At 34.4% G+C, this 26,981-nt stretch overlaps 1 protein-coding gene across 18 annotated transcripts in view; it reads right to left on the bottom strand.

The window, feature by feature from the left end:
• Positions 1–309: 309 nt before the first annotated feature.
• Positions 310–26,981, bottom strand: part of LOC123551710 (CUGBP Elav-like family member 1) — a 165,856-nt gene continuing 139,184 nt past the window's right edge. For 12 of the 18 annotated variants that reach the window (XM_053541194.1, XM_053541193.1, XM_053541200.1 and 9 more), the window contains 8 exons: positions 25,106–25,204; positions 21,874–21,948; positions 18,131–18,523; positions 17,567–17,770; positions 14,809–14,889; positions 13,834–13,977; positions 12,844–13,000; positions 310–10,250 (listed from right to left, as the gene is read on the bottom strand). In XM_053541194.1, the coding sequence (XP_053397169.1) occupies positions 12,873–13,000; positions 13,834–13,977; positions 14,809–14,889; positions 17,567–17,770; positions 18,131–18,523; positions 21,874–21,948; positions 25,106–25,204 (1,124 nt within the window). In that variant the 3' untranslated portion in view covers positions 310–10,250; positions 12,844–12,872. The remainder of the gene's footprint in view (positions 10,251–12,843; positions 13,001–13,833; positions 13,978–14,808; positions 14,890–17,566; positions 17,771–18,130; positions 18,524–21,873; positions 21,949–25,105; positions 25,205–26,981) is intronic. The other 6 variants (XM_053541192.1, XM_053541208.1, XM_053541202.1 and 3 more) reach the window with 4 other exon arrangements.

The raw sequence follows: 26,981 nt of genomic DNA, 5'->3' as shown, positions 1-26,981 counted from the left end.
AGTATAAAATAAAATTTGGTCATTACAGGCAATCCGGTTCGTACAGACAAACGGATGGACAGTTCAATTAGTACAGGTCAAAGGGCAAAAAAATCATCCGACTGGAACATGAAGAAACATAGGCATCTCTTCTTGATAGTGAAGCTTCCTATGAAGTTTTGCTAAATTCCAACTAGTAGTTGCTGAGAAATACTTTGGACAGAACTGCGGGATGGACAGAAAAAAATATACATTCATTTTTACAACTGGCAGATACAAATCTTTTACTACAAACACTCTTTCACCGAGACTATAACAAACAACAGAAAATTTGATTCAATGCTTTTTATTGTCATATTTATCTGTACAATAGTAACTGACGACATGTAACGTAATACAAACTTCTCAAACCAAAATACTGGCAAACAGATTATGTTTTCTTCATGAAAAAATAAAAACTTGCTTAAGTTCCCTTCACATACATATTAACCTTGAGCCTGCTGCCGGCAAGTGATTCTGCTTTTGCGACCAGTGCAGACCAAGATCAGCCAGCACACGGTCTGCACTATTTGCTATTCAGTCAAAAAACTTTCATTGAACACCCTTTCGAATAATAAATGGTACTGCCCAAATTGAATGATGGACCAGTCCATTTTTAGAAATATAGCAGGCTAAAGGTTAAAGTCAAACAAAGTAAAAACCAACTTGAATGGACTCTGAACCCACTAAAAACAAAACCTGTTACATTATAATACATGATTTTCTCAGAAAATGCAAAATAAATCAACCGTCTTCAAAACGAACAATTTAATAACATAATTTCTCCAGTATATAATACATCCAGTAACATTTGAACAACTACATGAAAGATACTGATACTATGTTTTGATTTTCTTTACAATGTGGACTAGATCCTGTAATATATAACTAAACATCTAAAATTTGAAATGTCCCGTTTAACACTTACCCTGCTAAATTTCTATAATGAACTTGTCCATCTTCGAATCTGGACAGTACCATTTACTGTTTAAAGGGGTGCTTACCAAAAAAGATACTGGCTGAATAGTGAACAGTGCAGATCATGATCTACACTGGTCACAGAGGCAGAACCAATCATGTCCAGCATGGTATGGGTTAAAAAACCGAACATCCTAAATGAATTAAAAGAACAGCATTCTCTATTTATACTGTTCTGTTCCAGTCTATGATGAATTGTGAATTTCTTGAACAATATCAATATTTCAAAATAGTGTTTATTAATGATGACAAAATGGAAATTTGAACTTTTTTGATATATATAAACAACCTATTCCATTAAAATAAAATGCAGTTTAGTATCTGGAAGTTTAGTATATTCAGTGATGTGATCTGCACATCTACCACTCATTTCACATTCTATTTTTCCTGTTGTCCCCCTAAATTTTAGATGTACTAGATAATCAATATTTTATTCAAGAAAAAAATATTCAACCATGATACTGAAATAATAGACAAACAAAATGTTATACAATTATTGCTTTTCCAGAACTTATACACAATGATTGTAAAAATGATACATAATTTGTAGTAGACTGCTCACTGTATCACAGGCAAGCATAAACCATTAAGATTGCCTTGGAACATCAGTTCAGATTACTAGGTCATAAGCTTGCTGGAAAATCTGGACCTTTTAAAATTTTCTATTTACTGTATCTATACCTCACAAATACAAAAATATTTTAAGATCCAATTACTACTTCTCTGACCATAATATTTATATCTACAGTTAAATTTTGAAGCACTTTTCTCAAACAATGTCATGTATTTTGTGTCTTGAAATAATATTATCACGTATGTAGCACATTTATATTTGTGATTCTGAAATTTGTCCCACATGTTATTTTATCTAATATTAACCCTTAGCCTGCTGCAGGCGAATTTAACAGCCTTTGCAAACAGCTTGGAACCAGATCAAGACGCCGATTAAATCGGCGTCTGATCAGGTTCCAAGCTGTTTGCTACTCTGACAATATTTCTTCCAATTTTGGAGCAAATTGAATGAACTTAACAATTTTAGCAGACGACATTTCCAGCAGACGACAATTTACCTAGCATGCTAAAGGTTAAACAGTCAATTAAGATATTGAAAAATTCCTTACATAGACTAGGTATGTGATGTAGAAAAAAACTTTAGTACCTTTATAGCTGTCGTACTTTTCTACATGTATAAACCCTCACACAATATCTTATAAAATATGAGCCGTGCCATGAGAAAACCAACATAGTGGGTATGCGACCAGCAAGGATCCAGACCAGCCTGCGCATCCGCGCAGCCTGGTCAGGATCCATGCTGTTCGCTAACGGTTTCTCTTATTGTAATAGGCTTTGAAAGCGAACAGCATGGATCCTGACCAGACTGCGCAGATGGTCTGGATCCTTGCTGGTCGCATACCCACTATGTTGGTTTTCTCACGGCACGGCTCATATGTTTTTTTTTTTTACATTTGCATGTATCCTTACAAAGGATAAACTCTGGTATAGGGTATATAGCTCTTTGTATATCTAGAAATGGAATATATTTCTTATTTGACATATCCTAATATAATGTTTACTTTCTACTTCCAAATTCATCAGAAATTTCCCGGGTAATGCTTGTGGTATTTATTAGTTTACTGCAAAGTACCGTATCTTTCTGGGTTTCTTAATTCTGCTTCCCTTTCTGTTGTATTTTTATGATTCTATTTGAAAATTCCCATATCGAATATGCTCTTCGAATATCTATCTGCAGAAATACAAACTAATCCTAAATGACAGACCATAACTCAGAAATTATAATGGTTTTCAGCAATTGTATCTAAAACTATGTTCCTTCAAAAATCCCTAGTTAAATGTTATATTCCAACACTGGCAATACTTTTTATCTACTGCATGTATCCGAACAAGGTATTCATACTATATCATATTCATTTATAATCACAATACTGTCTTGTAGGCACAAATTCTATGTATTTTCACAAGAAAAAAAAAAAAACAACAGCTGACATTCCATTTTTCACACCCCACATTTCTGTAATTTGACTGTGAATGTCACACTAGCTATATACATTTTATTTATGCAATGTTATCACACATATGATAAAATAACAGAACTCAAAAATACACAGAGAAAAACTTTGCTGTACACTTAACAGATTGTATATTGTCATTTTATTACTTTACATATCATCACAGTCTTTTGATTTGTGTACATGTAAGACATATACATGTAACATATATAATGATATACATGTATCTCAAATAAATAATATGCTTTTCCATCTAACATTTAACAGTTCACAAGTAACGTAAGTTTGTTTGGTGACTTTGCAGTTTTGAAAAAACACGAGTGATAAACACAAGAAAAAAAATCTATTTATAGAGCCTCTATGTTTGCTTGGTAACCAGGGTAACATAAAAGTTGACATATATTCCTGAGATACTGTGTGTAGGAGACATCAGTGCGTAACCACAGAAACATGAATACATCACCACGGTTACAATATGAAACCATAGCAACAATACTTTGCACACTTAACAAATCAAACAACATTACTTTATAATAACGTAACACTGATATGTTTCAGTACTATTACCATAGCAACCATTCTTGAAAAATACTCAAAAAGAGAAAAAACATACTTTGAAACTGTTTATGAATATGAAGAAATCTCAAAAACTAAAATAGATATGCCCGGATTTAAATTTCCTTTTAAGGTTTAGAAGTGTATCACCAAATCACAGAAAGAAAGTTATGTGTTTTATATGAAATTAAACATGTTTATTATGCTACAAAGGTTGTTTTTTTCCCCCCTATTGAAATATGCCTTAGGAAAAGTACACAAGCAAGGCATCTCACTTCCGGACAGTTATGAATATGATTGTATAGTACCTGCACTTTTTTATATATGAGCCGCGCCATGAGAAAACCAACATAGTGGGTTTGCGACCAGCATGGATCCAGACCAGCCTGCGCATCCGCGCAGTCTGGTCAGGATCCATGCTGTTCGCTAAAGGTTTCTCTAATTGCATTAGGCTTTGAAAGCGAACAGCATGGATCCTGACCAGACTGCGCAGATGCGCAGGCTGGTCTGGATCCATGCTGGTCGCAAACCCACTATATTGGTTTTCTCGTGGCATGGCTCATATATATATTTACAATAATGTCCAAGCTCTAAAAATGATAAATATGCCTTAGTCTGAAAACCGCAAATTCAGAAGATTGCCATTTGCAAATATATATACCAAGGAAACAAGTACTGTAAATGAATAAATGTTATAACATTTATGTAATAGACATCACTGATCCTTAAAAAAGCAATATAAAATTGTAAAATATATTTCTCACAATTGATGGTAAAAACAGAGCAACATGTTTACTAACAATTAACATGTCCAACATGTTTTACCATACTGCCCATTACTATTCAGTTCTACCAGATACTTAAATCATTCTCAAAAAGTTGTCCCCCTTTAAAAAAATTGCCATTTGTAAAGAAATAGAATAAACATTTAACAATGTTTAAACATAGTTATGTGAACATTCAACACTGCTGACATATGCAACAGTTCTTTGAAAATGGTGTTTTTACAAGGGGGTTGCACTATCAGAAAGTGTAGTCCCTTCATGCATCTTTTCTGAAATTCATGGCATATATCAGGTAATTGGCAATCATGTTGTACAATAATATACATGCTTTATACTTCTTAAACAACTCTTCCTTTCTACGATTCGGTGATGTTAAAAAAAATAAATAAATAAAATATGGACCCAACTCTTAACCTAGAGCTAAATTTCTTTCTCTATTTTTTACTTTCAAGAACAGACGTTATGCAAAATCCTACTAAGTAAATTGACAATGTGCACAATACACTGACGGACCAATCTCTCTTTCATTTCAGAAATGAATAACAGTATCAAATCTGCATGGTTACATGTGATTTCTGGTGTTTCACGTAGTTAACTGGACAGATTATAACTTTTCCCCACTTTCGGTTCAGTAATAACCATAAGCGTTAAATGGAATATCAATGCTTAAATATCTGTTTCTTTGAAGTAAAAAAAAAAAAAAATAATAAAAAAAAATGAGGCAAGCTTTAAGTTAATGAGGTAATACTAAAAGACATGTGATAGATATGAACTTAAATTTAACAAGAAGATTTAACTCTAATTTCCAATATTTCTATTTCGGTGGGAAATTCTGCGTGCCATTAAAAATAAAAAAAAAAAACAAAAAAAAACTTGTTAAACGGCAATGCATACTGCACTTCACACAACCAGTTCCATGTTAGTTTAAATATACCATATCCTAATAATGAAATACAACTCTGTATATACAAGATTACCCTATCAATGTCACAAACAAGTACCGTATTTACCTGCCTTTTAAGCGACCTCTTTAGCAGTTAAAGGCACTCAACATGCTCTAACTAACAGCTATGATCAACTTACAGGCAAGTAAACACGCTACTCCAAAATAATACAAAAACAAAACAAAATGTCAAATAAATTGATATATGACCGAACCTGTATAAAATCTATGAGCATTTCTACTGTGAAACAAAGTGTTTACAAACTAAGGCAAGAATCTATCATATGGCAACCTTGTATGGAATTCAGATCATTTGTTGAATCTGCACATATAGAGGCACCAGGCAACATTAACCACCTACAATATTATAATACAGTTGAAAATCAGTATCTCAAAATCGCTTTTCTCAAAATGGCGGCTATCTTGACAACATTTTCAAGTCCTGTCAAGAAAAACGCAAACATTGCCCAAAATATTTTAAGTCGAATTTTGGTTATCTAGAAGTAAAATGCTCGATCCCATGGAATTTGAGACACAGGGATTCAACTGTATTATAACTGTAATTTTCTACACAGTTAAATGATATTGGAGTCTATAACAGTAAGTTACTCTAATCAAGTTTGAAACTTTTCAGATATATGTCCCAGTAAGAGAACACCTTAAAATTATTTTTCAAACTTTCTGCATTGAACTATCTAATAACCAGTTCTTGATACATTTAACAGACTTTTCTTGCTGCCAGCTGTGTCACACATTTCATGAGACCAACATCAATTCAAGAATGAATTAAAATCCGGGACAATGTTTAAATACAAAAAATGAAATGATAAACCAAACCTTTTCTTCAAGTTGCAACGTAGTTATATGTACTTTTAAATGGGAATTCAAATGAACACATGTTTATAGTTTATCATGTTGACTAATATGTAATATCACCGACACAAATGTGACTCATGAGGCATCCGGGGAATTGAAAATCGATGTGTTTGTAAAATACATATTGCTCTAAGATGGGACTAAATAAAAAATTCTAAAAAGTTTAAAGGGAGTATGTAAAATATTCTGGTTTGATTAGCTGTTTGTTTTTTTGTTTGCATGACTTTTTGAAACCAACAAAAATAGATGAATTCCTACTTCTTACAAAGTTTCATGTAAAACATACAATATAAGAATGATTAGCTATGTTTACATAACATTTTCAATTCCTTATTGCTAACTTGTGAACATATCTAGTAATATTTCACAACCACGAGACAATTTGCGTTAATATCAATTTTTTCTTAATACTTTCTTCCTATTTTTTTTTAAACATCTACATTTGACTACAGACAAAGTTCAGATCCATTTCAATCAAAATGTGAACATTTAATAAACTTCAACTATTGGACATGCATCTACAATGCATCCAAATTAAATGGAAAAAAGGACTGTCAAAGCAGTCTAAAAAATAAACGATTATACTTTTGCTGTGGACCAATAAACGTTATAGTTTTTAATGTGGCATCCTAATTACTTTCCAATTGGCTTCATTGCACTTACTGATGTTAACTGTGCTTAGCTGTGTACAGTAAAACCTGTCTTTAGTTCCTAAACTCCGATACACACACTGAATGTATGCACTTTATAATGTGAGACTTTATGGTATATACATGTCTTTGGTAAAATAACCTAATTATAATAAAAACCAGCCAGCCAAGGGAATGGGAAAAAGTGGCTGCTTAATGCGGGAAATTTATAGAATGAATGACCATTTTGGAAAATGAGACACTGGCTGCTTAACAGAGGTGACCACTAAAGCTGGTTTTACTGTATACTGTGTTTGAATCAACAGGTACATTTTGACTCCCGGGCCAACTTTTTGTTGCACTGATCATTCAAAGGGCTCCTAACCTCGGCAATACACACTGAACGTATGCATTTTATAATGTGAGACTACATTGGTAAATAAAATGTCTTTGGTAAAATAACCTAACTATAATAAAGACTAAAGCTAACTGCAAGATATCTCTCTGTACAATGGGTACATATTTGTATTTCATATAATAAAATCTCTGTAAATTAAACTAAAAAAGAAATAACCTTTTGTCTATGAAAAGAGATTGATCTTGTTTTTAAAATGCATGTAACAAATGTATACATCTTATGTACAAAACTGTTTACGTACAATGACACAGTGATACGCCAGACAACACTCATTCTCCAACTACTAAAACTTGAATATACATTTTTGCCTTAACCTTTTTTTGTAAAAAGATGATTTTATATCAAAGTAAAGTTCTATTGTAAGGCTTTTATAACCAAACACTGAAGCATGTTGCCATTTAAGGTTAAATAAAGCTCCATGATCAAGTTACTGCCTAAAACATCTCTGTGTTTTGTTTTGTAATTGACGGTGAAAATTTTGTATTATTCAAGTCTTATGAGTATAGAAAAGTGATGAACATTCTCTTTGAGTAAATGACATTAACAATACAATAAAACTAACACCTACTTTTGATTTAAGTCTGTTTTTTTATGCAACTATATAATGAATTCTATACAATAACAATGAGATATAATTTCTTTTCTCTAACCCTGTCATACGATTCTCTCTAGTATACATAATTGAGCTGCGCCATGAGAAAACCAACATAGTGGGTTTGCGACCAGCATGGATCCAGACCAGCCTGCGCATCCGCGCAGTCTGGTCAGGATCCATGCTGTTCACTAACAGTTTCTCCAATTTCAATAGGCTTTAAAAGCGAACAGCATGGATCCTGACCAGACTGCGCAGATGCGCAGGCTGGTCTGGATCCATGCTGGTCGCAAACCCACTATGTTGATTTTCTAATGGCGTGGCTCATATGTATTCACAAATAAAAACTCAACAACTTCACAAGGCCAGAATCAATTACATCATAGAGTTTCTTTCACTCCTAAAACAATGAAAAACATATACTCCTGTCCCTTAAGTATTCAAGTTTTTCAATCTTGAGTGGTAAAAATGTTTTACACAAAATCAACAAATCCCAATATTTGATAATACTGTTACCCTATAATTAATTCATATTGGCCTATTCATGTAAACGTGTACGAATAAAAGGAAGCATTTTGCTGTCCTATTATTCTATAATTAACACACATACCTAGTACTGATTTGTATACCTAGCTAATGATTGTCTCCAGATATTTTTCACTTTTAACAAGAAAAAAAGCCAGTATTTTTATAAAAATATACCTTTTTTTCATTTACACTTTTGATTTGCTTTATAATAAATGTTTCAAGCAGATTTAGTGAAGCATTTTTTTTAAAGAATAAGGCAAACATAATTTTAAATACTTTAAATATACTTAGAAATAGGCAAGTATTCCAAATTTATAAATACCATATTGAAAACATAATGTAAAATCATTAAATTGTTAATAAAAACATCTTAGTGTTGTTTTAAAAAATCTTGCAAAAGCTGTGTCTTTTTATCTAAGCAACAAAGGACACCACTAACTGAACCAAGTAATGGTATATTTGTGTCTTCATTAGCTAAAAGGAGGTTTTGTAGAAACATATCTATAAACAGTCTTGAAAAATATGTATATAAAAAGCTGCATTCTTTGTGATAGGAATCAGATAAAATCTACTTTTTCATGATCATAACAGTATATGTTTACCCTCTACATAATTCCGTATAATTACATTCATATATGCTGTCGGGGTGTTACATGGTTCGGTTATACATGTCTCAAAAGAAACTCAATCCCTACCCCACTTCCACTCCAATATACCCCCTCCCCTGCCTCCCACTCCCACAGACAACATGTCTTTTCTGAAGAACTTGTATGATTATAATTTTATAAAAAATCTCAAACTGATTCAATATTTCATTTCCCCTAAATCTATGAAGATGCATATAGAGTGCAATATTCTACCTGTAGGAAGGGCGGAATAAAGAACTACCCCTGTATTTCCTAAACTATATGAAGTTGGGACGGCATCTTCAAAGTGATCACCTTTACATTCGATGAAGTGTAGTACATCATTTAATTATCTAGCACATCTGTTCTGATCACAAAAAAGTTACATTTATCTTTAAATAATATGTAATTAAACACACATTGTATCAAAATAAAACAATCTTTGGCAAATAAAAAGGTTGTAGATTCTAACTGACCTATACAGTAGAACAGGTGAACGACCGGTATCAGAAATAACTAATCATGCATAAAAATGCTAGCAAAAAATTGTATGAATTTTTCAACTGTGATTTTTGTGCGAAATAATTCTAACAATCTATAATATCTTAGGTTGAAAATAAAACAAATTACAAGCTATTTAAACAAACCAATAAAATCTCAATAAAAAAACATAACTTGTAAAAAAAAGATTAAACTTCTGATTTTGACAGCTTACAAACTGCTTCAGTACAATTAAAATCTGGCAGTGTGCAATACTTTATTGATTTTTTTGGACAAAAAAACAAATTAAAATTTAGTCTTTCTAAAGAACAGAAATGTAACAAAAAGCGAACACTGTACAAAAAATGTTTGTAATAAAACATTCATAAAACAAGGTAACAAGGCAAAAAGCACAAATTCTTTTTTGCTTCTACACAAAACTTGTGTAAAAATGAATAGTTATGTACATAATACTCTAAGTGAAAACCCAAATACAACATGACTAAATGATACAGTTAATATCTTAGACCTTGCACCATGGTTACTGTAACTTTACACAAAACATGTCACCGTAGTACCCAGAAAGATTGAGAAACAAGTAAAGGAAAAGTGAGCTCCATTTAAATCCTGATTGTTTATAAATAGACGACAAGTGCAGACTGACATGTATACACGAGATGCTGACAATGGCCGCCATCTAGCGCTCGAGAGGCAACATGAAGAACGTTTATGCATGGACGCACGCTGTCATGACGACGACAGGCACACAGGGACAGCGACATCACTTGAATGTTTCTGAACATAGAAAAGCAAGGAAAAATGAGTTTTGATCACATATACATGTAGTTACAAACATTTACAGGTAAATAAAGTCTGGCTAACAGAGATGCAAGGAATGATTTCTGCAAATATATCTGAAAATATGGTTTTTCTAAAAACATATGAGCCGCGTCATGAGAAAACCAACATAGTGGGTTTGCGACCAGCATGGATCCATGCTGTTCGCTAACCGTTTCTCTAATTGCAATAGGCTTTGAAAGGGAACAGCATGGATTCTGACCAGACTGCACACATGCGCAGGCTGGTCTGGATCCATGCTGGTCGCAAACCCACTATGTTGGTTTTCTCATAGCACGGCTCATTTAGTTTCTTTTTACATAGATGGTCTTCAGTTCTCCTTGTTTACAAATATGTGAAAAATGAACAAAAAATCCAAGACCCCTTGCACCTCTTAACTCGTACTTCAGCATGTGAATCATCATCAACTTAACTCCATATAGTTCTTAATTTCAAACTATAACATTAACAGTGGCTCATACAATAATATCTAGCTGAATCTTTTTGTTCACAAAATGATTCACTAAGAAACAACACTTTATTTATCATATAAAATTGTTTTACAAATCAAAATGCAAGAACAGTCCCTTATATCTGTACTTTGAAACTTATATTTATGACACGTTTTTAGTATTTTCAAGTTCAGAAATATCAAAAGGGAGATAGTCCTGATGAAATGATTCTATTCCACAAACTCTGATGATAAACCTTTCAAAGACTATGATTGAATGTACAACTGTTATAAAACTTTTTATAATAAAATCTGAGACTGATCAGCATATAGTTAAGTTTGTTTCATTTTCAAGTCTTATCAACACATATGTTTAAGTTTGTTTTGTTTTCAAGTTCATGTCGTATGGTAACTTTCAAACTTAAAGGCGCATCTATGTATTACTTATGGCAAAGTTTGGAATGTGGGTAGAACCAACCACCTTCTGCACATCAGCCTAATGGCTTCCTCACATGAAAACACGAGTAGGGCCAAAACCCGTAAAAACAATCAATGCTGATGAAAACGATAACATCTTCATTAATACTGCATGGCACTTTGCAGAGCTAGTAAGTTTAGTAATAATTTCTGTAATGCCAGTGATATAAAGAAAGTGATGATTATGATGACAGCTGTAATCTCATTGACATGAAGGATGTGATGATAATAATGAAAGTGAGACTGTACCTGAAATCTTCAATCATCAGGTGTTGCTTACAAAGTGCTTACAACAACCACAATAAAAACATAAGATGTTATGATGAAGATGATGACATTAATATGTAGATGGAATAAAATAATTTGATTTTATCCTGTTATATGTTATATTCCAATTACAATGACTGCATGTTTATGATAAAAGAATTTGGCCATTTTCTGCAAAAACTGCATATAAAGGCAAGATCATTTTTACTGGTATGACTTTTTTCATTATCGTGATATTGGCAGGTATTGTTGGTCAATAAAACCAAATTATCACGTTTTCACTGTATGTTGATAAAGATGATAACTAAGATAGTAATGATGATGATGATGTTATGATGTAGACAATGATGTTCATGGTGGCAGTAATGATAACTGGGACAGTAATAATGATGATGATGATGATGATGTTCATGGTGGCAGTAATGATAAATGAGACAATAATGATGATGATGATGATGATGATCTAGATGATAATGTTCATAGTGGCAGTAATGATAAATGAGACAATAATGATGATGATGATGATGATGATCTAGATGATAATGTTCATAGTGGCAGTAATGATAAATGAGACAGTAATGATGATGATGATGATGATGATCTAGATGATAATGTTCATAGTGGCAGTAATGATAAATGAGACAATAATGATAATGATGATAACTGAGACAGTAACGATGATGATGATGATGTAGATGATGATATTCATGGTGGCAATAATGTTAACTGAGACAGAGGTAGTGTGATGGTGATAACAACATTGATGATTACAATCATTGTGTTGATGATATTAATGATGATATTGAAGCAGTTGTTGATAACCAGACACTGAAGTACAGCCAGACATTTGTACATGTACATGCTGGGTAACACTGAACACTTGTCATGCAAACACCGACACATCCCTTGTGCCCAAACGTCTTTTGCGCCCAGAATTGCAAATCCGTAACATTTTATTTCACTTCATGCCTTTTCCAGCAATTTTAAGCTATTAAATCAATTAGTTTTATTAGAAATTAATTTTGAGCCACTCTGAACATGTAACATTGAAGAAGAAAAACAAACCAACATTGGCTGCATTTACAATTTCAGTAATTTCATTAAAAACATAATGACTAGATGATGGTTACATGGCTGTATGGTCATTGTTAGCATGAACAATAGTAATCTGGCGTTGGGGTGGATGTGACGTAAACTCGGTGTTGTCAGACTGCTGTCAATTCACTTCAACATTTGGCAGGAGTTTGTTTGTGATATTTCACAACACCTTTCTTTACCTGTGCACAAAATTCAAACACTGTGAAGACTTACCTTGACAGGAAGCAAACAGAAAGTTACCTATTAATTTATACATACCTGATGAAAATGTTCTATAAAGATGGCTTCTAATATGGTTTACTGTCATTTTTAGGTCGTTTCAGCTGTACTTTGAGACGCTTCATGCCAATTTGGAAACCATTCATGGCTTGTATTGCTGCCTGGGCGGAAACCGGGTTGTCATAACTAACAAAACCTGCACATATATAACAAGTTATTAGTGCTGGGCAATGACAGTGCAGTTTAGATTTATCAGCATTTGGTTTAGAGCCATTTCTTTACAGACATAACTGATCAGTTAACCAACTTGCATTTTGCATGTCTAAAATGTACCAAATAAGACTTTCACATGAAACTGTGTCACATGGAAATGGTCAGAGCCAACACCTCTGAGCCCTTATCATATTTCAAGCTTAAAGTTAACAATACTAATTCCTCAGTTAAGAAACTCTATCTTATAACTATCAAAATAACCTGACTAAACCCTTATCATTTTGGACACGAATGATTCTGCCTTTGCGACCAGTGTACATCATGATCTGCCTGCACTTCTGCACAGTCTTATCATGATCTGCACTGTTCGCTATTCAGTCAGTATATTTTTGGTGGTATGCACCCCTTTTTAACAGTTAATGGTACTGTCCAAATTGAAAGATGGACAAGTTCATTCTATAAATTTAGCAGGGTAAAGGTTAAAACATGGATGTATACAATCCCTGGACTGCTAGTATAGAAGCTACTCAGCTAAATTTAATGTTTATGAACAAACTTGCACTGGTTATGATTTTTTTTTTTGACAGATCACAAATATGTCTTCATTTATTGTTATGAAAATGGTAACAAAGGAAAAGTTCAATATAAAGTTAATAACCATGCTGTTCGCTTTCAAAGCCTATTGCAATAAAAGAAACATTTAGCAAACAGCATGGATTCTGACCAGACTGTGCGGATGCGTAGGCTGGTCTGGATCCATGCTGCTCGCAAATGCACTTTCTTGGTTTTCTCATGGTGCGGCTCAATTATACTTACCAAAACATTTACTAAGATTAGTCTGTTTATCAATGAAGACTTTGGCTGATATCACATTTCCAAATGGCATGAATGTCTGCATGAGGTCCTGGTCACTGAACTCTTGTGGCAAATGGTAGATGAACAAATTGGCTCCCTCAGGACCTACAAACAAACAAATAATATGTGTACCCTGTGTTACACTCACATTACAGTATGTAAAATGAACTGGATGCTGAAGAAAGAATCCCTAGGAATTAATTAAACTTGTGATTTTGGCTAAATGAATTTTTCAGAATATTTCCCTGACACAACAAAATGTTGTTAGGAGCCTTAGTCACAAAAGGGTTGACTAGGAGTGCAGGTAATACAGTGATTTGAAGGGACAAAATGGTAAGAGTACATGTTGGCATATTATTTTCTGAAACAGCCTTTGACAAACACATTTAAAAATATTTTTTCTATTATCATAGAGCTATTTCTGATCTATTCTTTGAGTACTGAAATAGTCTGTACAATTTAGAATCAGTTTTCCAGCATGTGTATTCGCCGCTGTGTTTGTGAGAACCTACGTTCAGTCTGTTTTCCAGCAGGTGTAGTCACCGCTGTGCTTGTGAGAACCTACGTTCAGTCTGTTTTCCAGCAGGTGTAGTCACCGCTGTGCTTGTGAGAACCTACGTTCAGTCTGCTTTCCAGCAGGTGTAGTCACCGCTGTGCTTGTGAGAACCTACGTTCAGTCTGCTTTCCAGCAGGTGTAGTCACTGCTGTGTTTGTGAGAACCTACCTTCCGTCTGTTTTCCAGCAGGTGTAGTCACTGCTGTGCTTGTGAGAACCTACGTTCAGTCTGTTTTCCAGCAGGTGTAGTCACTGCTGTGCTTGTGAAAACCTACCTTCAGTCTGTTTTCCAGCAGGTGTATTCACTGCTGTGTCTGTGAAAACCTACCTTCAGTCTGTTTTCCAGCAGGTGTATTCACTGCTGTGTCTGTGAGAACCTACCTTCAGTCTGTTTTCCAGCAGGTGTATTTACTGCCTGTAATTGCTGTGCTGCTTGTGAGCTGAATGCGTTCGGGAATGATGCTGAAATATCATAAACTATTTAATATTTAGGATTAACAAGAAAACAAATAAATTCTAATACTTCGCTGTACAATATATTTAAAATATCTATTCTGTCCATATCTATTTAAAGCAAATACATTATTTATCTGTAATATACTCTTTACGTAATAAAATTTGGCTCTTTTTGTTAATTTGACAAAATCAGCAGAACATATTTCATGCATTGCTTTCTTTGGTATTTTACAAGAACACCCTTGATCTACTTGCAGTAACTTCCATCCTGGACGATAATTCTAAATATCATTATCCTTAGTAAATCAGTTTAACAATGCCTTTCCAACGAAATTTCCATGCTGAGGTTCAGATCTGCGGGAAAGAGTCTACTACACTATAGCACATCTCAACAGAAAAAAATAAGTATCTCATGAATATTCATGACAATTTGTCTCATCATCCAGCATACTGCTCTAATCACCAGTGACCGTAACATGATCCTACGACAAAAACCAGTAGATATATCTTACTTAGAGGTCTTCAGATTTGCTACTTGGCTCCAGACAATGTTAAAATCAAATTAATTCAGCACTAAAGCACATAAACACACAGAAAACAAATAAAAACTACTACATTCTACAGAATAGTGTAGAGAAATACGAGAGCCATGGGAAAACCGTATTCTGCTGGTAAGGAGTTACGGACTATAATATATACCCATAGTGACAACCATTTACATTCATTAAACGGCTCTTCCCATTTTTATACAGCCTTCTTTATGGACATAATCCTGAATTGACACCCCAATATAGTTCATCTCCCAGGTAACATGTTATATAACAGCCTTTATTTGTTGGGTTTATGGTCGTACTGACAAAATTATGGGCTATATCGTGACTTTCCAGTTTTTGATGGATGGGGAAGACCGGAGCTACTTCGAAATATTGGATTTAAGCCTAAATACACTGCAGAGAAAGGTTTATGGAACACTTCTGCCAGTTTTGGGACATATCCTACATTTAGTAAATTGTATTTATCTTCCTACAATTCACATATACGTTTGATATATAGTTGTTCTTTTATAAAGGGCAACCTTATCAAATTCAGTGATGTACTTACATTGCTCGTGTAAATTACCATTAAAGGAGGGAAGTTTACATACGGTACATGACATTGGCTTGGAGAAATTACCAGTTATAAATCATAGGGGGAAAAAAGGAAAGACTCAGATTTATTGATAAAGATTCTATCAGATTTCCAAAAGTAATTTTTTTTTACACATCAATAATCACTATTGTCTGTTATTTTACTACAAGAAGAAGAAATGATGAAATATGTCTAGACCACAAACTGAATAAAGGAAGATCAGCTGTATAGAAGGAGAGACATGCACAGAAAAAATAACGGTAAAACCTGCCCATTTTTTACTTATCATTTTCTCAAACAAAAAAGCAGCTACCATTTTCCTCATATGGAGATAATATAAGTTTTTTTTTTCTTTCTTTTATTTTCAACATAATTATTATTATTATTATTCAATGAAATCTTTTCACTGAGATAGGTTTTCTAAGTTCTGTGTCATGCTGCATAGACAACACATGAAACTTTTATCAATTTAAAACAGCGTAATAAAAGGCAGGTTTCACAGTGCTAATGTGACAATAATAATTGGTTACAACAAAGATGGACGTAGCATGCTGTACAAGCTGTAAAGCCAGGTGCATGGCTCATTTCTGTCTATATATGGTGCGTAGTTCCCTATGGATTTATGGTGTGCAACAGGGAGATCCTTTCCCCCCTTTACTTTTTGGTAAATTTCAAACTAGAAACTATAATAGTTAATTAATGTTTTTTTTTATGGGTTCTACAAATGCAACAGAATTCACTTTCTAGTACAATGAGGGAGAAACATATTTATCTTAAAGAAAATTCTCTACTGTATTTTTGTTCTTTTTTTTTTTTTTTTTTTTTTTTTTTTTTTTTTTTTCAGAAAACAAAATTCACAAACAGTTTTTGGTCTTTGAAGTGAAATTTGCACCGGAAAAACTTCCATAATGAAAAATGTCAATCAAATGTGCATTTCTATATAAGATGTGTGTACAGCATTCCATCTATATGATTAGATTCCAAACATTGTCACAGTACATTATATTACTATCTAGAGTCATTTTACATGGAACATTTCTTGAACAAATACACGGAAGTTAAAGGTTTAAAACACTTTATGCTTAACCTGACTGCTATGAGTTACATATGTGTAATTTGGCTGTCACAGATAATAATATTCAATTTATGAAAGGTGGCATTTTGTACTGATAACCATATGCAAGTCATTTGTGGTAAATTTCTATTTAGTTTGAGTAAATACAGTAGTCAGATTCTTGGAGCTTCTGACACATCAACCAATTCATATAAACTTCACACAATTTTTTTTTTTAAATAGTTTACTTCAGCTGCCTGCCCATGTAACACTTATAACACAGAAGTACAATATTAAACATTTTTCGTCTCATAGGAATTAAGGACAGGTCTGATTATGTTCAACAAGATGTACACAATACGAACTCAGAGCAGTCAGAGGAACACAAGCTGGGCAAACACTGCACTGAAACCAACACGAGAGACGAGTTTTCCCTACCACCCAACCGCACACCAGAAACACTGAACAATTGACGATTGTAGTGAAAAATGAGCCATTTACCTGTAGCGGGACTGAGCAAACCTGACAAACCTGCGTACTGCTGGATTCCAGTATAGGCTTGACTTAAAGCGTCCATTCCAGATGTGCCGTTGGTGACGCCTGGTGACATGCTCGTGGCAGCCATATTGTTATTGCCAAGATTTTGTAAACCCGCAAAGCCGCTTAATGAACTGTTGGATGTTGACAAGGAACCAGAGAGTGAAGCTGAAATCAGTAGTTCATTATAGCGTCAAGCACTGACAGAAATATAAACATCAAAACAAAATAATACAGGAAATAGGCAACATAAAAAGCAACTGGTTAACATCTTAGCAACATATATTTTATACTACACATTGGATACCTAAATGAAACATATAACAGAAATCTACTACACTGTGTAAAGATTTGTCAAAACTTCTGAACACTTCACAAACATATTTCCTATCATTGCATTTAACATATTTCAAACAAACAGTAAACATGTAACAAATATTTATTATTATGTACACTGAACATAAAACATCAATTTCTTTAGAAATACTTCACAATAGAATTGGTCGACACATGACATATTGAAGCTACCTGATTTGTTCTGACTGTTGGAAGCCCCGCCTACTGACATCGTTGGCATTTGCTGATTTCCATTCATTCCACCCATATTTCTTCCCATATTCCCCATGTTATTTCCCATACCATTTCCACCCATATTATTCCCCATATTTCCCAACATATTCCCCATATTTCCCGGCATATTCCCCTGGGGGCCATTGCCCATATTTTGAGGCATATTCCCCATATTTCCAAACACACTACTAAAGTTTCCCATATTCTGCATCAGGTTGGCCAGGGTCTGAGCCATGTTGCCAGGCATGCTGTTTCCCGCCATATTGTTTCCTCCAGGCATATTGCTGGCGCCCGGCATACTGTTTCCTGTCATACCGTTGCCCTGCATGTTATTGCCCTGTTGGAAGCCTCCTACAACACAATATGCACGTTCAACACAAACAAGGCAAAACACAAAGCTTCCAGTCAGAAGAACATTTACACAAAGTTTATCTGGGTTCTCAACATCTTACTAGTACAACTATCTTATTTTTTCTCTCAAAAATTCTGTTTCCTCAACACAGACACTTGGTTTAAGTGGCAATTTAAGAGAATCGGCTGAATATAATAGATGCAGAAACAGTTATATAGAAGTCCTTATTCAAAACATTTTCCATAAAACTGAGTATTTTTAAAGTCAATTAATTTTTCTGACCTTGGGAACCCTTTAGAAGAAATTTGGTTAAAAACATCAAATATACAGAGCTGAAACGACACACTGCTTTTCTTGTTACGAACCAAAAGCAAACAGCATTTTGGCAAATCTGTGTACATGAAACATTGAAAACACGACAAAAACATTAGACCTGTTAATGCTTTACATCTGGTAGCATTATTAACCTTTACCCTGCTAAATTTCGAAAATGGACTGGTCCATCATTCAGTTTGGGCAATACCATTTATTATTCGAAGGGGTGTTCACCTAAAATTTACTGAGTAGCGAACAGTGCAGACCATGATCGGACTGCTGGGATGTGCAGGCTGATCTTGGTCTGCACTGGTGGCATAGGCAGATTCACTTGCTCCCAGCAGGCTAAAGGTTAATGCTTCACAAATTTAACAGCAAAGAAACATGTAGTGGACAAACAGACGGACAAACAAAGGCAGGAATGTTTATTAGCAAGAAATTCACAGCAGACGTAAGACCTTTCCCAGATCATTTTTGCACTATAACAAAACAAGAGGGCCATGAAGGCCCTGTATCGCTCACCTGACCTATTGACCTAAAGATCATCAAGATCAACATTCTGACCAAGTTTCATTAAGATATGGTCATAAATGTAGCCCTCAAATGTGTTAACAGCTTTCCTTTGATTTGACCCGGGACCTAGTTTTTGCCCCCACATGACCCAGATTCGAACTTGACTAAAGATCATCAAGATTAACATTTGATTAATTTCATGAAGATACTGTCATAAATCTGGCCTCTAGAGTCTTACAAGCTTTTCCTTTGATTTGACCTAGTGACCTAGTTTTTAAACATACTGCACCCAGATTTAAACTGACCTATAGACATCAAGATTAACATTCTGACCAAGTTTCATTAAGATATGGTCATAAATGTGGCCTCTAAAGTGTTAACTAACTCTTCCTATTCTTAATTGACCCCGTGACCTAGTTTTTGAACCCGACATGACCCAGATTCGAACTTGACCTAAAGACCATCAAGTTTAACTTTGACTAAGTTCATGAATATAGTCAAAAATGTGGCCTCTGAGTGTTAACAAGCTTTTCCTTTGATATGACCTACTGACCTGTTTTTGACTCCATCTGACCCAGATTTAAACTTGACCTAAAGATTATCAAGATTAACATTCTGACCAAGTTTCATTAAGATATGGTCATAAACGTGGCCTCTACAGTGTTAATTAGCTTTCCTTTGATTTGACCCGGTGACCTAGTTTTTGACCCGACATGACCCAGATTCAAAATTGCCCTAAAGATCATCAGTTTAACATTCTGACTAAGTTTCATGAAGATTATAGTTCATAAATGTGGCCTCTAGATGTTAACAAGCTTTTCCGTTTGAATATGACCTATGACCTAGTTTTTGACCCACCTAACCCAGATTTGAAACTTGAGCTATAGATCATCAAGATTTGACCAAGTTTCATTAAGGTATGGTCATAAATGGGCCTCTAGTTGTAAATCTAGCTTTTCATTGATTTGGCTTGGTGACCTAGTTTTTTATCCTACATGACCCAGATTCAAACTGGACCTTAAGAATCATCAATATTAACATCGACCAATTTCATGAAGATACAGTCATAAATGCGGCTTCAACAGTGTTAACAAGCTTTTCCTTTGATTTGACCTGGTGACCTAGTTTATGATCCCAGATAACCAAATATCGAACTCGTCCAAGATTTTATTAAGGGTAACATTCTGACCAAGTTTCATTAAGATGGGCAAAAATGTGACCTCTAGAGTGTTAACAAGCTTTTTCTTTGATTTGACCTGGTGACCTAGTTTTTGACCCCAGATGACCCAATATCGAACTCGTCCAAGATTTATTGAGGTAACATCTGACCAAGTTCATTAAATTGGGCCAAAATTGTGACCTCTAGAGTGTTAACAAGCTTTTCTTTGTTTGACTGATGACTAGTTTTTGACCCCAGATGACTTAATATCGAACCGTCAAGATTTTATTGAGGGTAACATTCTGACCAAGTTTCATTAAGATTGGCCAAAAATGTGACCTCTAGAGTGTTAACAAGCTTTTCCTTTGATTTGACCTGATGACCTAGTTTTTGACCCAGATGACCCAATATCGAACTCGTTCCAAGATTTTTTGAGGGTAACATTTGACCAAGTTTTCATTGAAATTGGGTCAAAAATTGTACCTCTAGAGTGTTAACAGTCAAAAACTGTTGACGAACGGACGGACGGACGGCGGACGCCGGACACAGGGTGATCACTAAAGCTCACCTTTGAGCACTTTGTGCTCAGGTGAGCTAAAAATGCACTCAATTGCTGAAATAACACAGATCATTCAAACTGTTGGCAAAGATGGAATATTGCACTGAACATACACAAATTGCGACAATTTTACATATAAACATGAAACATAAACACACATACACCATTACAAACACATTTTTTTTCCTAACAGGTTTAATTTTAAGGAGAGTAAAACATCTTTAATGGTCTTTTGTTCTTTTCATGTTAATTATAATACAGCTCTGTGTTGCAAATTATTACAACTTCATGACAGGTAATTAGATTCATCCTACCAAATATACAAACATATCTACTTTTGAAATTATAATAAACGTGCTATTTAAATCAATTTTATTCATGTTTCTTACCTAAAACGGAAATAACTAAATGAGCCGCTCGATGAGAAAACCAACAAAGTGGTTTTTGAGACTAGCATAATTCAGACCAGCCTGTGCATTCGCGCAGTCTGGTCAGAATCCATGCTGTTCGCTGACGGTTTCTCTAATTGCAATAGGCTTTGAAAGCGAACAGCATGGATCCTGACCAGACTGTGCAGGCTGGTCTGGATCCATGCTGGTCACAAACGCACTATGTTGGTTTTCTCATGGTGTGGCTCAAATACTGTTTCATTTCAGAATGTTACACTGCATTTCTGATTTTCATTTACATCCTTGCACCAGAAAAATATACACTGAATTTTAAAGTGAGATACACTTTTTAATTGTATAAATAGGACGTGAAATTCATTATAAATATTACAGTTACAGTGATCCTAGTCTTACCTGGACTATTAGCCGCATTTGCGAGGGCCGCCAGACCTTGCAGATTCTGAAGATGCATGTTGCCGGTGGCGTCACCTGCAATTACACGTGTTCTTTTATAACTACATAATAACTAACGTTACTGATTAAAATACTATTTTTCTGTTTGAAGTTGATGAATTATATTTCTGAATATTCCACAAGTTACAGCAGTCTGACCTGTGTTCACAACCAATAATGCAGAATGTTCATCCATAGTTTAACCTTTCGCCTGCTGGCCGCAAGTGATTCTGCCTTTGCGACCAGTGCAGACCAAGAGCAGCCTGCACATCATGATCTGCACTGTTCGCTATTCAGTTAATACATTTTCAGTGAACACCCTTCAAATAATAAATAGTACTGCCAAAATTGAAAGATGGACCATTCCATTTTAGAAATATGGCAGGCTAAAGGTAAAGATAATTTAAATTCAAACAAAGACACTGCTTGCCTATTTCCAATCACGGTCTTTGTACAAAAGTCTGACTGTAATATAATCATTAAAAAAAAACTTGTGAAGGGCTTTAAATGTAGTGCTATATTTTGTCAGTTTCTACAATCATCAATTTCAAACATTCTCTGAAAGCAAAAAATGTTCTATCATTAATTCAAATACTTATTTTGTGCACATTCTATACTGAAAAATTATTTCTTGTAGCACCTAACAGAGAAGATACAAGACAAAATCAATGGCAACTGAGAAAAATAAAAAAATGTCCCATTTTGTTAAGAGTGTGAAAATAATTATTATGTTACTTGAAGGAGGAAATGTTGCATGAGAAAAGAAATTGAGCATTTGATGTATCTAAATTGATCGAGAAGAGATATTGTGTTTCACGACACTCAACAATTATGGAACTTGAGATAATCTATGGCACGAGAAAACTACACTGGACGTGAACAAACACTACACTCACATGCTACAAGTAATCGTCACCTTCGTTTCTAATGTCTCCATAAATTGTAACACAAGCAATGCAAATTTAGAAATTTTCTCGTTCAATATCTGCTTGTAAGACGATAAGAAAATAACTCAGGGAATCTTGCTTAGAGAACACTGGTCTCCCCTATTTTTTTTCACCTTCAAGAAAAATTTCTTGAAAGCAAAAAATAAACCTTCTTGTCTTGACTTTTTGTACCATTTTATGAAGGCATCTCAGTATTTTTTTAGGGGTGACAACTACTTACTGCACACGACAAAATACTAATGAAAACACAATACTTCACAATAAACATTGAACAATAGTAAAAATTACCCCGAAAATATTGAAATCTAGTATGTTAAAAATTTACAGAAGAAAAAAACACTAAATACAAAAGAAACCGTAGATATAGAAACACAGTTATCTGTACAAGAGAATAAACTATAAACAATGTAAAACTTGTATTAAAACCATTGTTATATACTAATGTAGCCTACTATAAGCCATCGTTCACAGATACACAAGCGTAAAGTTTGTGTTGGATTATGTTATATTGGGTTTTCATACCATTCATGCAATAAATATTGGTGTATCAGTTCACAAAACAAGCAAAAAAACATCAAGGTGGAAAAACGTACAAAATTGTACGTAGAAATAATTTCTGAAATTTCAGTGATTTTGTAATTAAAGTGCTAAAGACTATCCGCGATTCTGGTGTTATTATATGTTCTCATATGCTTTTTCAACATTCTTTGACCTTAAAGGTATGTGATACAAGCATTAATGAGCTGCGCCATGAGAAAACCAACATAGTGGGTTTGCGACCAGTATGGATCCAGACCAGCCTGCGCATCCACGCAGTCTGGTCTGGATCCATGCTGGTCGCAAACCCACTATGTTGGTTTTCTCAAGGCACAGCTAATTGCCGAAATCACATTGTTACAGAGAATCATTCTGTAATCTAAGGGAACTTGTCATTATGGATGTATCACCTTAATAATGAGAACAATCTTATGTTAGTTATATAATTTGGTGAATTTCTTTCTACCTTTAAGGCTGTATAGAAAAATTAAAATCAGTCAAGGTTTCAACTTATTTTACTGCCTACATTTCTTAACCTTTACCCTGCTAAATTTCTATAATGGACTGGTCCATCATTCAATTTGGGCAATACCATTTATTATTTGAAGGGGTGTTTACTGAAAATTTAATAACTGAATGGCGAACAGTGCAGACCATGATCAGACTGCACGGATGTGCAGGCTGATCTTGGTCTGCACTGGTCGCAAAGGCAGGATCAGTTACCACCAGCAGGCTAAAGGTTAAAGTGGGAACTATAATAGATAAAACTTATTTTGTACAAGTTTCCACCTTAAATGAACAACATTTTGTCAACTAGTTTTGAGTCTAGGGTGTTTTGTAAAGCAGGTAACTGAACAGTCTGTCATAAAATAACATTCCATGCAAAATAAAAAACAAAAATCTAACTGATAAATACAGAAGCTGTAAGGTGCAACAACAACAACAACAACTTCATACTGTGATGCAGTCTCGTTCACATCGTCTCCGCTCAAAAACTCAATATTCAACAGTGACGATATTTGAGTAATTGCGCTAGGAAACAGTTCTGTTTGAAGTACATTCACAGCTGCGTGTCAGTTACATGAGAATCTGCTTGAAGCATTGATTTATTAAAACGCTGAATTCAGTTTCGATCAAACTATAATTGGACAATGCTGTGTAAGGAAAGTAGTTTCAAGCAAACTGTCCCTCGAGTATGATATAAGAAAAGCCAAGATTTGATTACCGATGAGTAACAATAAAAAGTATAAAAACGCCATGCAGACAACATGGAAAAATTGCAATAAAAATAGCTAGCCAACTTCAAAAATACAAATGTTTGTAGCATAGGGCTGCAATGCTCACATCAGGCAAACAACTCTTTTATTATGGGTCATAAATGTAACATTAATCCGAAAATGTCTTTTCTGATTCAGTGCAGTTTTCCCAATATTGCATCTGAACCATCAAAGATGCCCAAGAACTAATTTGACGTCCAGGAAATTATCTTTCAAAAAAGCGTCCTTACGAAACCAAAGAGAATGTGTAAACTGACAGGTTGATTCTCCTTTACTTGGTATTTTTTGTCCCATGCCCAACAAGCCTGCAGGATTTACCTCCCTTTAATTTCACTATACAAATGATAGTAAGCATAACAGCCCTATGTGTCAGAGCAGACAATATAAATAGCGGCTGCAAAAATAGACGTGAACGATGAGGACTGAATGTACCTGCCGCATTATTGCTGGCACTCGAGCAATTCGATGTTGACGAGTTATTATTGCCACTTGAATTCCCGCCGGCAAGGGCAGCTAACGCCGCCAGAAGGCCTGATAGAAAACACGGCATTGCAGCATTAAAACATCAGTTAACGTAAACAAATCAACTCTCATACGCTCATACCACATAACACTCCATTTAAAACCTATTACATCACACGTATTTGTATGCTTGTCATTCTTCAAAAAGTAATTATTCATTTTACAACATTCATAGCATTTTACTGAAATTTAAGAACATCTAAACAGCATGTGTTCTAAATAAAATATTAAAGAAATATCTTTGTAACTATTCATTTCCTTTCATTCAGAAGAAATTCAAACAATGATTTATCTATACTGCATTAATCTATTATTTGTAGCACAAAGATATTCACTATACATGAGGGAAACTAAGGTTTCATGCACTAAGAACTGCCTGATACCGAAGAAGAAAGTATGCAAATGGCACCTACACCATTTATCTTTCTGCTCATTTAGAAGTATATAATTCCAATATCTATTAATTCAAGCAATCTGATTGGTTTAGAGGAGACGTTCATTCATCAATGAACCCCTCCCATCATTTTTATATCTATGCTTACATTTTGGCATTTTGTTGTTGCCAAAATCAATATCAGTAATGCAAAAAGGCAGTAACTTTCCTATTTCTGAACGAAACATGTGCATAAGTACACATTTTCTTAGATAAATTATTTCCTATTTCATAATCATAGTCTAAATTCAAAATATGTTTGGAATTTTCTGTGTAGAGCAAAAGCATCAAAAAATGCAATATCGGTGCATATACACGTAAACTTGGGATTTTAAAGGCATTTTTTGTGTTCAGGAACGTGTAAACCCATGCACACTTTTAACATAAAGCCCCTCTGAGGCTCTATTTAATGTGTGTGTTATTTGGCAGGATTCGCAAATGGTTTGACTCACACATTTAACATAGGCTCAAACGTGTGCATTATTTGGTAGGACTTACACATGCATGAACACCAGAAAAAATTAATCCTACAGTAACTTATGTGTCATACCAATGTCCCTGGAGTTTCAGTCCGCAAGAAATTTCCAGACAAAAGTTATAAATAAAAACTTTCTTATCAATTTTCAGCCATAATCTCCTTGAAAGAAAATTAATATTTCTGACAGAAAGTAAAATACCACCTTTTATTAGTTTGCTTTCTTTTTTAATCAGTTAAAAAGAAACAAAAGAAGTCATATTTCAGGCATAAGAATATAATTATATACCGCAGTAAAATATACTCAGACTTTAAAATACTGAAAAAGGCAACTAGACATTATTATGTCAAATATAAACCAAGCATGACAAATGAAGTAGTCACTAGTGGAGAATATAATAGTGGGGAAAACAACAGTAAAGTGAAGGTACATCTTGTAAACTCACAACAAGAACAAGCAAAACAGAACAGAACTGGAAAAGTGTGCACGGGATACACGAGACATAGTACACAATGTAACACTCCACTATATATAGCCTGGCTTGAAATTATAGCATTCTTATCATTTATTTTGTTTTCCGTTCCTTCCCGTTAATTCCAATGAAAATGTCTCGTTTTGTATTTTTAGTAATACCACAGACGAAAGTATCAGATGTGTATCCATTAGAACTTATAATGCAATTCTACTGATTTAAATATGCTGCTTCCTGGACTCATTAGCTATCTCCACTAATTTTATGCAACTTCCTAACAGGAACACAAGTCTGAATCAGGAGTATTCCTTCAAAATGTTGCGAGTCAAAACACACCATCTTAGGACTGAACAAATGATCCACTAAATTTTTTTATTTCTTTTCCATTTTGCCGTACAGCTTCAA

The sequence above is a fragment of the Mercenaria mercenaria genome, chromosome 4 (genome assembly GCF_021730395.1).
Source record: "Mercenaria mercenaria strain notata chromosome 4, MADL_Memer_1, whole genome shotgun sequence".
Classification (NCBI taxonomy): Eukaryota; Metazoa; Mollusca; class Bivalvia; order Venerida; family Veneridae; genus Mercenaria; species Mercenaria mercenaria.
This window is presented reverse-complemented; position numbering and strand designations above follow the sequence as displayed.